The sequence below is a fragment of the Oryzias melastigma genome, linkage group LG14, assembly GCF_002922805.2.
Source record: "Oryzias melastigma strain HK-1 linkage group LG14, ASM292280v2, whole genome shotgun sequence".
NCBI lineage: Eukaryota > Metazoa > Chordata > Actinopteri > Beloniformes > Adrianichthyidae > Oryzias > Oryzias melastigma.
In genome coordinates, this window is record NC_050525.1 from 318,479 (window position 1) to 331,672 (window position 13,194).

Consider the following 13,194-nt stretch of genomic DNA (forward strand, 5'->3'; position numbering starts at 1 on the left):
CTAATGAAGAGAAGTCCTACTAATAAGCTAAAAAAAAAGTCCTACAAAGAAGCTAATAAAGTATATATTCTAACTAAAAAAACAACCACACTCTCCTTGTGTGGGTTCATAAAAGAAGGCTCCCCTAGAATCTACCAGCCTCTGGTGTACGGAGCAGTTCTCTGACCACTGAAATGACCATTGTTTGGGCCGTAGCCAGAGTAGAACTGTCCATAGCCGTTGTAGACATTCCCGCCTCCCAACAGATTTTCATAGCCACAACGGCCGCATGTGTATGTGCCGCTGTATCCACCATCATTGTTAAATCTAGCACCATTTTCATAGCTATAGTATCCGCTGTAAGAGCTTCCTTGGTCAGAATACTCGGCTCTATTTGAAATGCCGTATCCCTCGTTACCGTAAAATCCGGCACCATTTCCATAGCCATAGCTTCCCTGGTCAGAATACTCAGCTCCGTGTGAGCCGCCGTATCCATTTTGATTTCCCTCCAGTCGTGGAGGGAAATCATAATGGATACGATGGAGGAAGGTCTCGTTACAGACTGTGAGTGGTTGCTGTCATCTCTCAGCATTCACCTGTCTTGAAAACCCAAATGAGTTCAAAGCAGTTTGAGGTCAGAGTTGAACTGGAGGTCACATTGGACCTTCTCTGCTGTTGATCCTGGTTGTGTTCAGTCTATTAGAGCTTTAAGAAGCAGCTGAAGCTTTTGAGTTCAGAAGGACAACAGTTCCAGGATTTGGATCCATCTTGATGAGACCATCCACTAAATCAGGTGTGATGGAGCAGGAACCAGCAGGAGTGGGAGAACCAGAAACCCAGCAGAGTTGTCCTACCTTCAGGATGGAGATGTACCTCCTAACACGTGATCAGGGGGTCTCTGCAGAAACATCTCCATGAGGTGGATCCAAGCCAGATCCAGGAGATCCAGTTAAGTCCTTCTTCATAGGGAGAGTCTGACACTGGGTCACCTGAGAGGAACCACACATGAAGAGAGCTTCACCACACCTGCTCTGCTGCTGCACTTTCATCATTCCACCAGCAATCCAACTACAAAAACCCTCTGAAGATCCCAAAGTGACGTGTGGAAACACAGCAGATCCTGGCTTCATGAGCGAAGGTGAACAACCCAAAACAAACTTAAAGCAAAGTCTCTGTTAGATCCTGAACAAGTCCTCTTTTTCTGCTGCTCATGTGATCTTTGCTGGAAGATCAAAACACTTTGAAAAGGTTTACAAATGTAGTCATTTTCTAAAAATGCCACTGTGAGAGAAATGTTTTCTTTGAACCTTGAACATGAGAGAGCTCCTGGTGAAATAACAGCTCTTTGACAAACTGGAAACCTTTGACCATCAACCAGAGAGAATCCACTGATTTCCTGATCTGGAGAACAGCGCTTTAGCAACACTTTACATTCCAGAGCTGCAAGTTAGCACAAAGCAGCTTTTCTCCACTCCAGAACCCTCTTGATCCCAGATCTGCTTCCAGCTCTGGTGCTGCAACTGGAAAGGTCAAACTGGGTTTGGGTTTTTTGGGTGGGAGGTGTGGTTCTGGATGCTTTAGTTTTAGGGAGTTTTTGGAAGGGAGTGGAGTGGGGTGCTGACATGTTTGAAGTCTCTCCTGAAACCTAAGATGAAAGTTTTATGTGGATTTGGACCAGAACCAGCATTAAGATGACTCAAAGTCCCCGAGCACGCAGCAGAACCAGCCATCCACATGGTATCAGACGTGTCCGCTCTAACCAGTGTGTGTGCGTCGTGGACGTACGACTCGTAGCCTCCCTCCTGCAGCAGCTGAGACCATCGGATCTGGACAGGAACCAGAACCAGGAAACTACAAGCAGAGTCAGAATCCAGGACTGGCACGGCCCTCCGGACCAGCAGCTGTGATGACATGAACCTTTCTGCTCTGATTGTTGAAGGCAGAGTCTCATTCTCTCATGTTCTGACCTGACTGTGCTGCCCTCTGCAGGTGGGAGGAGCTGGAGGCGGAGCTTTCAGATTCTGTTCTGGGAGCTTTCAGATGTGCTTCAACAGAAAACAGCTCCAGTAGAAACTAGTTCCAGCAGGAGCATGAAGAGGAAGACGGGAGAGGTCTGCAGAGCCCGGATCCCACCAGGAGCTGCCCTCTGACCCCTGATCTGCTGAGGCGTGAGCGTGAACGGAGGACGGAAACAAGCCTGAGGTCAGACATCACTCCTGCACCTACAGGAGCAGCCAGTCAGGAGGATGGAGAATCACAGCTCCGCCCCCTGACATCCATGGAACCACAGCTGCTGCTTCATCATCATCATCAAGCAATGTCTGCAGTGGATCCCAGTCCAGCAGGAGGAGGAAGAGGAGGAGCTGTCAGAGAAGAAGGGCTCCTCCTCCAGCTCTCTGAGGGACAGCAGACACGGTTCAGGTCCTGGTTGACCCGCCTGAGTCTCCGGGGGTTCTGGCTGTCCTCACTGCTCTGGCTGCTTTCCACGGGCCGCTCCTCCTGACCCGCCAACAGGTAGGAGCCACTCTGAAGGAAACTCAACACCAGAACCTCCAGAATGTCCCTGTGGGGCTTCTGTAGCAGTTCTTCCACCAAACACAGAGACATCCTGCTAATCTGAGGACACAGACAGGTCCAGGTCACTCAGCCGGCTGTCTTCATACTTGCAGGTGTGAGCTTCACCTGTCGGCTCTCACCTGATCAGAGATGTGGTGGCAGCGCTGCAGCAGCATCAGAGGCGGGGTCTTTAGCAGGAGGTGGAGCCGCTGATCCAACAGAGGCCAGGACCAATCAGGACGGTGGAGCCCAAGACCATCTGCTCACACCTGAACCACACAGGTGAATGTGAGTGACCCCCCCTCTCCATACATGTGACTCATCACTACAGATGAGTTGAAAGCAGCTCTGATGACAGAAACCCAAACCCATCCAGGTCTCCAGGCTACAGCTGAGTTTGTTCTGGACTCAAACATAAGTGGAGTGTCTCAGTGTCAAACCAAACCATAGATGGATCCTTTTGACTGTGAAATCTCCCCCCTTCCCTGGTGGAAGACTTTGAGGAGCAGATGTGTGTGTGCACATCTGCAGGACTTGTGTTAGCACAGCAGTATAGGTGAGGCCCGGGTTCTTCACGCAGCAGCTTCAAGTGAGGAACTGCTGCAAAGACGAGCTGTGAATGTGTGGGAACTACCTGCACAGGTCTGTCAACGTTCAGCTGCTGCAGCTTTGAGAAGAAGATCAGCAGCTGCTGCAGCATCCCAGGAGGATCCTGAGGAGAAAAGTAGCTGAGCTTCCACACCACATGTCTGCAGCACAAAGCACACAGACGCCTCTGCAGGCCTCCTGAGGTCAAGCGTTGACCTCTCTGTCTGTTCATCTACGATCATGACAGAGATTGAATGCTGAACCATTCATGCTGCAGATCTCCATCTGAACTGGATCTGATCCACATGTCATCTCAACCTAACCAAGAAGAAGAGTTTTTAAGAAGGATTTCTCAGCCACATACCAGACACTCCAACACCAGTCAACATTCATCGATGCTGATGTCAGAAAGAAACATATTCACATGTGTCAAATGAGCAAAAGTTCAGTTTTCAAATGTGGTCAAAAACATCAACCTGAGATCCAGAGCCCAAAGTCAGGAACCCCTCCCAACAGAAGACTCCAAAGGTTTACGTTCTGACGCCATCGCACAGCTAGTGAGGGAGTGTCATTGACTGGATATAGAGAACTGGACTCACCCAGAGACAATGTCTTACCTCTGGCTCCAGCTAAATGAAGCCAATGAAATGTCAATTTTTTCACCATCTGAACGTCGGCGTGTTGCAGCGTCTCACCCCTTCATCTTTATAGAGGTGGGGTCTATGGCTCTTTGGAGAAAGTTGAATCTTTTGGATCAGTTCATGTTTATTCCTGTTGTTCATTCATTTCAATAATAATAATCACTGGTAGGATTGATTTTTATTTATTTTATTCTTTATTGAACCTTTATTTGACCAGGTGGAAAACCCGTTGAGATCAAGATCAATATATGTTGACGGGCTGAGATCTGGAGCAGAAAAATTCAAATTCAGATTTCACCTCAATAATTGAGTTTGAATTATTTTTGAAATATCAGTTGAAGCCTCGATTAAGAATGAATTTTTAAAATTAACTACATAATCATAATCAAAAGATCATTGGGAAGGATTTTACATTAAAAAAATAAAGTTAAGTTGGAGTGGGACTTTAAGAGCTGATTTCTACGTATGTGATTTATTTCTCACTGGTTCCAGGAGCTAGACGGGTCGAGATGCTCACCAAATTATGGATCTGTCATGTTTAAGAATGGTCACTACGATGAGGAAAAAGAAACACTAGAGGTATGAGATGCAAAAAAAACTACAAAGTCTTGTTTCCAAACATCAAATATCTCAGAACAGAGGAGAAAGGAAGGTTAGCAGTTTAACCAGTTGAAGTTTATTTAATTACGTATACTTGAGTATAAGTACAGCAAGTGTACTGTAGACCAGGGGTGTCAAAGTCAATCACACAAGAGGCCAAAATCCAAAACACACCTCAGGTCACGAGCTGAACAGGATGAACATTTATAGAACACTCTAAAACTACATTTTCAGAACTTTAAAACTGTAACTTAACATAATTATGAACTAGAAATATAGCATTACCTGTGATTATGCTGAAAGCTGAAAGCTGAATTTGGCTGCTGAAAATGCTGAAATTTGTAGCTGAAATCCAGTGTTGGGTAACGGATTACAAAGTAACCCATTACTGTAATTTAATAACTTTTGTCAGTAACGGAGGAATGTAACAAATTACAGTTCAAATGTCAGTAAATAATTACAATTACGGGACTGCAGAAACCCTCGTTACTCCGTTACTTTGGTTTTGAAGGTTCTGACATTTTCTCTTGGTTAAATGAAACGAAGCGGAGAAAAAGAAAAGCAACCGGTGCATGTGCGGTGCGAATTACATTCTAAAATAAGTAATAAGTAAAGTAATTTCATCACAATTTCATCCAGTAAATAAAGTAAAGTAATCAATTACTTTTTTAAAGTAACTTACCCAACACTGGTTTACACCATGACCTGTCACCCGCAGCATGCCCATAGAAAAAATGTGCATGTCCAGGCTCACAGAGCAGTTTACTTTACAGATTTACCCATGTTTGGCTCATTTCATTAAGCCATTGTGACTAAAGATGCATTTACACCGAATGGTGGAGGCGGCCAGTTTCAATGTTAAGTCAAAGGCACTGAGGCAAATGAGTCCAGCGGCGCCACCTGAACGCAGCGTGGAGGACTGGCGGCAGCTCAATTTGAGAAGCGAGGCGGAAATTAGGCGGAGCTGCCAAAATGTCATTATTTGAAGTTTGACAGGTCACCATATCGCATCTACCAATCAGAAACTCAGCTTTGGGCACACGACGTTTTCAGTGAAGAGATACAGACGTGATACACCCCAGACAGTTCCCTGGAATACCGCGACAGCTCTCTGGCTGCAGTCCTCCAGCGTCCTTTAGTCCAGCGGAGCTCACTCGCTAGGAACGCCAGCAGACCGACAGCCTCCTGCGGGTGCGGGGGCTGCCTGTTTAGGCTTCCTGAACTTTGTGACATTTTTCTTATTTTCTTCAAGACAAAATAAACACCCCCCTTCTTCTCTTTTTTTAACCTCTTGGGTTAATACGGGGACAGCCTTCAAACTCAGTCATAGAGTCACAGAAACTCCACGGACTCCCTGAAGAATTCAAGGAAGTGAGAGAAAAGTTTCACAACTAGTAAACAAAAAACATCTACTAATAGAACAGTTCTAAAGAATGACCCAAAAACCAGTCTAGCCCTCTCAGTGAAATCTTCCCTCTAAGCACATCATTTTTCATGTCAAATCTAATTTTAAAAAATGACTTAAAACTTGTATAAGAATATTAGCAGGGTTTTTTCTACTAAGTTCCCCTGGTTGTTTCACAGATCCATCCAAACAGTTTGTATCATCAGAGCTCTAACTCTAACTATGAGACATATTGTTCTTCTCTGTGTTCCTGCTCTGCAGCTGGTTTGTCTTTCTCCAGTCCATCCAGCAGAGGGTCTAACACGCCTCAGGTACCTCTGCCTCTTCTCGCTGATGGAGCAAACCTTATCAAGGAAGTAAATGGGGCAGTAAAATCTGAAAACCCCTCAATGCCTGAGGTTTAAAACACCACTGGCACCACTAATTCTTTCTTGGGGGTTTGCAGTTTCTAATAAGGAAAGTTCTATGCTGATCTCCAGTCGCCTTTGTGGTAGGAACCCCTCCCTCCAGCTAAAGGTTCTTGAGCTCTAGTTAGACTCTGATGGAAATCTTTTGAATGATGCTGGTGCGCAGCTCTTTGATGACCAGGCCGTAGATGACGGGGTTAAAAGTGGGAGGTACAATGATGAACAGAATACTGAAGAACTTTATGAGGTTCGGGTGGACAGCCGGGAACCTGTAACTTACAACTATGATGACGGACGCTATCTGATAGAGCGTGTAGATGACGAGGTGGGGGGCACAGGTCTGGAAGGCCTTGCTGCGCACCAGCGCAGAGCCCGCCGAGCACTTGCTGTCCGTTATGCGCTGTTTGTAGGAATCAGTCAGGATTCTGATGTAGGAGAAAGCGATGATGATGAAGACCACCGTGCTTACAGACCAGGTCATGCACAGACCTGGAAGCACAAGGTCAGTAGGTCAGATTTCAGTAAAGAATAAAGGCAGTGTCTGTGTTGAGATCTGACAAACAGTTTAAGACGGCCATTTAGAGAGTCATTCAGGTCAATTTTTCTCTGACCATGACGCAGTAGGAGCCACATACTCTTACTTCATCCTTATTGTCACAAATATAATGAAAAAATGTTTTTTTCCCATAAATAAAAGTTTTGTTTTTTTTAATAGAAAACCATTCATAACTTTTGAAAAAGATTCACGATTCCTTTCAAAATAAAAGAATCTGAGTCTCATTGGATCATGTCGAAGTGGCAGATATAGCAGTAGGTTGTGTGATGTCTTGAGTGATTTATGAATAAAAAACTATATATGTTTTAATTTACTGGTGGATTTCAGCCACAAATCTATAAATCTAAATAAAATTAAATCAAAGCTAATTAACTGAACAGTATATAATTTTTGGACCTTGAATTTAGCTTAATAATAGACAAATTTCATTGTTCCTTAAGTAGGAATTCTGGTTATGTTTTCTATACTACACAAAAATCTGTCAAAATGTTCAACTTTAGTAAACTAAAAACCCAAATTGCTTGATGAATTGTTGGAGGATTATGGGTATTGTAGTCAGGAGCCTAATCTGTTTGTAAATTAGTTGAATAAAGTTTACTTATCTGGTTTTTTTTTTTAAACAGAGTGCTGTAAAAATACTCTAAAGTAAAATTAAAAACATGCAATGATTCTTCAATCAGAGAGTCACAAAAGAGGGGTCAAAGAGCCACATCTGGCTCTGGAGCTGCAGGTTGCAGACCCCTGGTTTACGAAACGGAAATCTGAAAACCAGCATGTGATGAGTCAAAAGTTAAAATGACGGAAATTAACAACAACATCCTGAGAGGAGCTCGGTTCTAAGACAGCACAGACCGTAGATGTTGTTGGTTGGGGTGGCAGAGCACGCCAGGTTGAGGATGCCTCTGTTGCTGCAGTAGACATGGCGAATAATGTGGCCACACAAAGGGGCGTTCATATGGAAGGATAAGAGCACGGCGATCAGCACCAGCGCTACAATCCAGGCCAGAGCGCAGCAGAAGTGCAGCCGGGCCGACGTCATGATGGTGTGATACCTGAGCGGCTCGCAAACAGCAAGGTACCTGCAAACACACCGGGGATTTTAGGGATTTGTTTTACTTAAAACAAAAAATATCCACATCATTTCAAGTTAAGGAAGTTTCTTTGCAGGAAAAAAGTGTAAAACTGAGGTTCAGAGTGGTGGAGCTTTTCAAAATGATCAGTGAAAACTATGAGTTTAGGTGTCACCTGTCGTAGGCCATCGCGCCCAGGATGGTCTGCATGGCCACGCCGTAGACGTGGATGCAGAAGGCCTGGGTGATGGCTGCCGGGTAGACGATCTTCTTCTGACCTGTCAGGAAGTCCATCATGAGGCGAGGCAGCACCGCCGTGGCTCCCAACAGATCACACACCACCAGGTGACAGATCATCACAAACATGGGTCTGTGCAGCTTCCTGTCCAGGACGATGACACACACCACCACCCCGTTCCCCAGCAGCACCAGCATGTAGACCAGCAGAGCCACGAGGAAGAGGAAAGGCCCGGAGCCTGGAGGGAAGTCGAAGCCCTCGATCTCAAAGACGATGGGCTGTTTGAGAGGAGCCAGCATGGTTTGGTTGTTCATCTCGCACAGCCGAGCTCTGACAAACGGACAGACGACAGCTCCCCCAGAACAACCAGGGAAAATAATGTTATTCAGTACATGCAAGCTCGAAGTTTAGAATGCAAAAGCAATGCAGCCGCCCTTTAACTTTAGTCAGTGTTCAGTCATCACAGCACAAAAGAGGAGGAAATACAGGGAAGAAAGGGTGCTCCAGTCACGGACACGTCGCTCTGACCAGTTCAGTTAAACACGCTCGCCTTTATTCAGCTTCACTGTGTCTTTGGTGTCAGTCAGCTGCACCTTGGAGATAGCGGTCCCATGCTGCCGGCAGCCTGAAGCACGTCATCAACTCCTGAACCCAGACCACAATAAACCGTGAGATCTCAAACCTCCAACACATTTCTAGCAGTGTTGGTGGTGTGACAGACGAGTTTCCCTGAGCTCCAGGTAATTCTGGAATGAAAGAGTTTGATGAGTCTGAAACTAAGACTATCCCATAATTACCGTGTTGGCTCTAGCATCTGCTTTTCTAATGGTTAAGTCCACTATAATAAAAATAATTTAATCAAGAAATCTTTCAATCACAACATAGTCATAGTTTAGATAAACATGTCTTAGTGACTAGAATTTTTTTATTAAAATTATAATTCTTTCTTACCATATCGGCAGATTTTTTTGCTTATTTGAAGAAAATCTTTCCATTATTAAGAATTGTTGATTTATTTCTAGAGGACCTGTTTTTGCAGTGAACAAAATGTAAAGACGACATTAGAAATAAATGTTTCTTGTCCATCTTGTTCAAAGTTAAGAGTTGCTGGAGCCTATCCCAGTTATTGTTGAGCGAAGATAGGGTACCATGAACACGTCGAAAGTTTTTTACAGAGTTGGTGGTTAAAAAGGAATGCGATAAAAGCACTTTCTATAGTTATGGGGTTTGGGGCAGCTGTAGTTGTGTTTCCTTTATGACCTTTTGTTTTCACCTCCCTCTCGTCACAAGTGAGTTGATTTCTTTCCCTTTCCCACCTGGTCCTCCTGTCCTCTTAATAGGTGCACCTGTGTTTGTCCTGTTTCTGTTATAAGCTATGTGCCCCCCTCCACTTGTTGCCTGATTGCCTTGTGTGCATTCTCGAGTGGTACAAGCCTTCCAGGCTCATTGAGTTTATAATCGGCAAAAGATAAGAAAAGAAAAAGAATAAACAATATTCTTTTTGAACATTCTGTGTCTGTGTCCACACCTGGATCATTACAACAGTATTTGATTTACTAATTTCAATAGAAAAAAAAAAACTTACTCAGAACAATCTTTATGGATAATAGATCCTTTATATTATATTATTATAATATAGATCCTCACTAAAAGTTGTGTAATGGTAACAGATCTTCTGCCAGATCCCAATGTTGCATAGAGGCAGTTTATAATTGAGTTATTAAGGTCATGTGTTGATGGGGCGACATATTTTTGTACTATTTGTACAGGATTCTTACGTCAAAGTCTTGATTAAATGCTTTTATTTTCATGCATTTTATGCTCCTTTTTCCTGAGAGAGTCTTGAACATTTGTTACAGTTTTCACCATCTGGAGAAGAAATTAAAAGCTCAAAACGTTCCTTGTGGTCCTGGTCTTCTTCAATGGTTTATCTGCATGTTCAAGTGGCTGGCTGAGCTCCAAGTCCCATCTCTCTAGAAGACACCAGAAACCCAAATTAACTGAATCCATACCACCACCTACATTTTGTATCGATGAATGAGGACAGGAACATGGGTTGGTCATTTGAAAGCTGCGTCTTCAGATGGTACCCCCTGATCTGAAGAGTTCACGCTGTTCACACCGCATGCAGAAGCGCCACGAAGCCGTGCGGAACAAAAGCCATTTCCATTTGGCGCCCTTGTTAACCTATGGTGCAGTTCACACCAGAGGCGAAGAGGATATTGCTGCCTATTTATTTCAGACTGTACCAGTCTTTACCCCCTAAAAACTTATACAGTGTGTTTAACTGCAAAATACGAACAACTGGATAAGTAAACCCTTGCTTTAAACTAAATTTACTTAAATACTAATATTTATACTAATACTAATATTTACTTAATACTTAAACTAAATAAATTTAATCACAGACTATTGATCTTGTAAATGTGTACTTATTTTCTTCAAATGTTAAAAGTTAAACAAATTAAATGTTTTTGCACTAACTGTAGCTACTAAATACATTTAACTCTCACAACTAGCTGGGCACGGATTATAATTTCCAGAAACTATTCGATTCGATTCACAACAGCCTGAATCGATTTGATTCCATGTTTTCATAATTCTTTCAATTCTTCAATTCAATTCAATTTTGAGTTTACGCATTTATACACATTTGTTTAGAATTACATTAATAATCTATATATGATTTGAATCTATTTATATTCCTCTGATCCAGTTCACATACTGTAAATGTATCAGTGAAATAATGAGATTGTTAATATCATCCAGTGTTACATGGATTCTCTGAAGGAGAAGTTCTAACTAAAATGTTCAGATCATTAACATTGGAAACATTGTTCTGCTTCTCCTGGAGGATGTTTCAGTTTGGACACTAGGTGGTGATCGCGCTGTAGGAGTACACCTTATTCCAGAAGAAGAAGAAAGTATGAGCAACAAACAATGTTTTAGACCAAAAATAGTTAGTTTAAAAACATTTCCTTGAAATAGTTTATAAAGATGTTTATTTTGTCAGCAATGTATGTTTAGATCGACCGAGTGTTAGCATTAGCCGTGCTACGGGAAATTCCATTAAATGTTAGCATCAAGCTAGTGGACTTTTGTGAATCGATTATTGATCTATTAAGCTTAAATCAATTAAAATCAATTTATCGATTTTATTTTCTCAGCTCTACTCACAGCAAGACAAGACAAAATAGTCCAAAGATGTTTTTTATTACAAACTTAAATTTCATCAGACAGCTCCACATTTGCTGTTTCTGCAGCTTCTCCCATTTGTTTGGTGTTTATGTGGATGAGGGCTTGTCATTTACAGAACATGAGAACTGGACTGAGTGACTCCTCCCCCCTGGCGTTCCAAACAGGAAGTGCCTGCTGGTTCCAAGAAGCCAAAATCCCATAGACTTCTATATATAAATAAACAGTTATTACCCAGTTTCTTAGGATAATAATTCTTGTTCTGATTCTTTTTTTTTTTTACGTTCTTCATAATCCTTTAGATTCTGTAGCTCAAGTTATTCTAGTAATAAACTGACCAATCAGAGGCCTCAGTAAAAGTATGTGGTCTCATGTCCAATGTTCAAAACATTACATTGACAGATTCTTTGGGGTCAGATTTCAGGTGGTGGGGGTGTGGACTTCCAACAAGCTCACTCCTGATTGGTGAGACTTTTTGATGTTTACATTTACTCAGACCAGTTTGGACTAATCACTGCTCACTGAGGATTTCTGGTTCCATAAGTGACATCACACTCACTTGGTCCAGCTCTCAGATGCAGTCGATGAAACAGTGTAACCATGTGACTCCACCCACCAACAAGTGTCACGTAGTGAGTAAAACAATGTTGGCTTCTACAGGCTAGCATGAAACATGGATCTCCTTTCGCCAATCCTAATAGCTTTTTCCTTAGTAAACCAGCCAGTTTCCTCTTCTGACAGAAAGTCAATGTATGGCTCAACATCACTGGTGGAGTGTTTGGTTTAACATGGTTTATTAAACCAATATTTAACGATACATCAAATAACATCAAAAACAATGGAAAAAGAAACAACTTACTTTTTCAAATGTGTGATGAGTGAAATCTGAAAAACAAATTGTGTTTATGTGTGTACCAACTCCTGGGACTTAAAGACCCACTCCAATGAAAATGGTGTTTTTAATATGTTCCTGTTTCTTTATAATGGAATACATATGTCACAAATACAAAATTAAAACTGTTTCTTTTTCAAATCGCGATGGATCAGGAGCTGATGAAAGAGTTCAGGTTTGTGATGCAGCAACTGCTATGGGCGGAGCCAAAGTCTCCTGTCTTTGCTGCATTTTAGATGCATCCACTTGCAGACAAATAACCGTGTTTGTTTTCCTCGTTTGTGCTGGAATCTGGATCAGAACTGTGCAGCTGGACAGCTCAGATTTTGCTTGTTATTATTATTATTTTTATTTTGTTGCAACGCTAATATTTAACTTAAACTTTCCTCAACTTATTCATTAACAGTTGAAGGACGGTATGAATCATTCAATGAGGATCCTAAAAACAGTAGCTGTAATTCTCCATCATTCCATCAATCTATTGTAGTTTATCAACGTCATACTAACATATTTGGACTTCATTTTCAGCTTCATTTATCACAAAAAAACAATTTATTGTCAGTAAGAAAAACCAGAATCAATTAAAGTTAAATTATAATCCACTGGATTATAAAGCAGATTTTCTAAGTGTTCCTCATGGTTTTAATACATGGTAGAGGTCACTTCATTTGCTCTGATTTAGTTTTTGTTTGTTGTATTTATGAATTTGGGGCTGAAATGCTCCAGAAACTGTCAAACATTTTTATTATACCATTGATGACTTCACACTTTCTACTGCATTTGCTGCATTGAAATGATCCTATGGTGTAGGATGTCTTTTATTTTGAAAGGAAGTCATGCAAAGCTCTGTCAAAAGTGATGAACTATTTCATATACTTAAAAAAAATATTTTCTCTTCATGTTTATGTTTTAATTATGAAAAAAAAAACACAAGTTTATTTAAATGTATCGTGTCAGCATCAAAAACATAAATATAAATCAGAATCTTATTTTCCTAAAAGGTGAGTGAAGACTTTGTGGCTCCTACCGGGTTTTGGTTGGTGAGAAATCGACCCGAATGACTCTTT

General features: G+C 42.0%; 1 protein-coding gene across 1 annotated transcript; it reads right to left on the minus strand.

The window, feature by feature from the left end:
* Positions 1-6,216: 6,216 nt before the first annotated feature.
* On the minus strand, positions 6,217-8,394 carry LOC112142493 (olfactory receptor 2K2-like). Its single transcript, XM_024265925.2, has 3 exons — positions 7,978-8,394; positions 7,585-7,811; positions 6,217-6,665 (listed from the first exon to the last, which is right to left on the minus strand). The coding sequence occupies exons 1-3, from the start codon at positions 8,352-8,354 to the stop codon at positions 6,301-6,303; spliced, it is 969 nt and encodes a 322-aa protein (XP_024121693.1). The 5' UTR covers positions 8,355-8,394; the 3' UTR covers positions 6,217-6,300.
* Between the last annotated feature and the right edge of the window lie 4,800 nt (positions 8,395-13,194).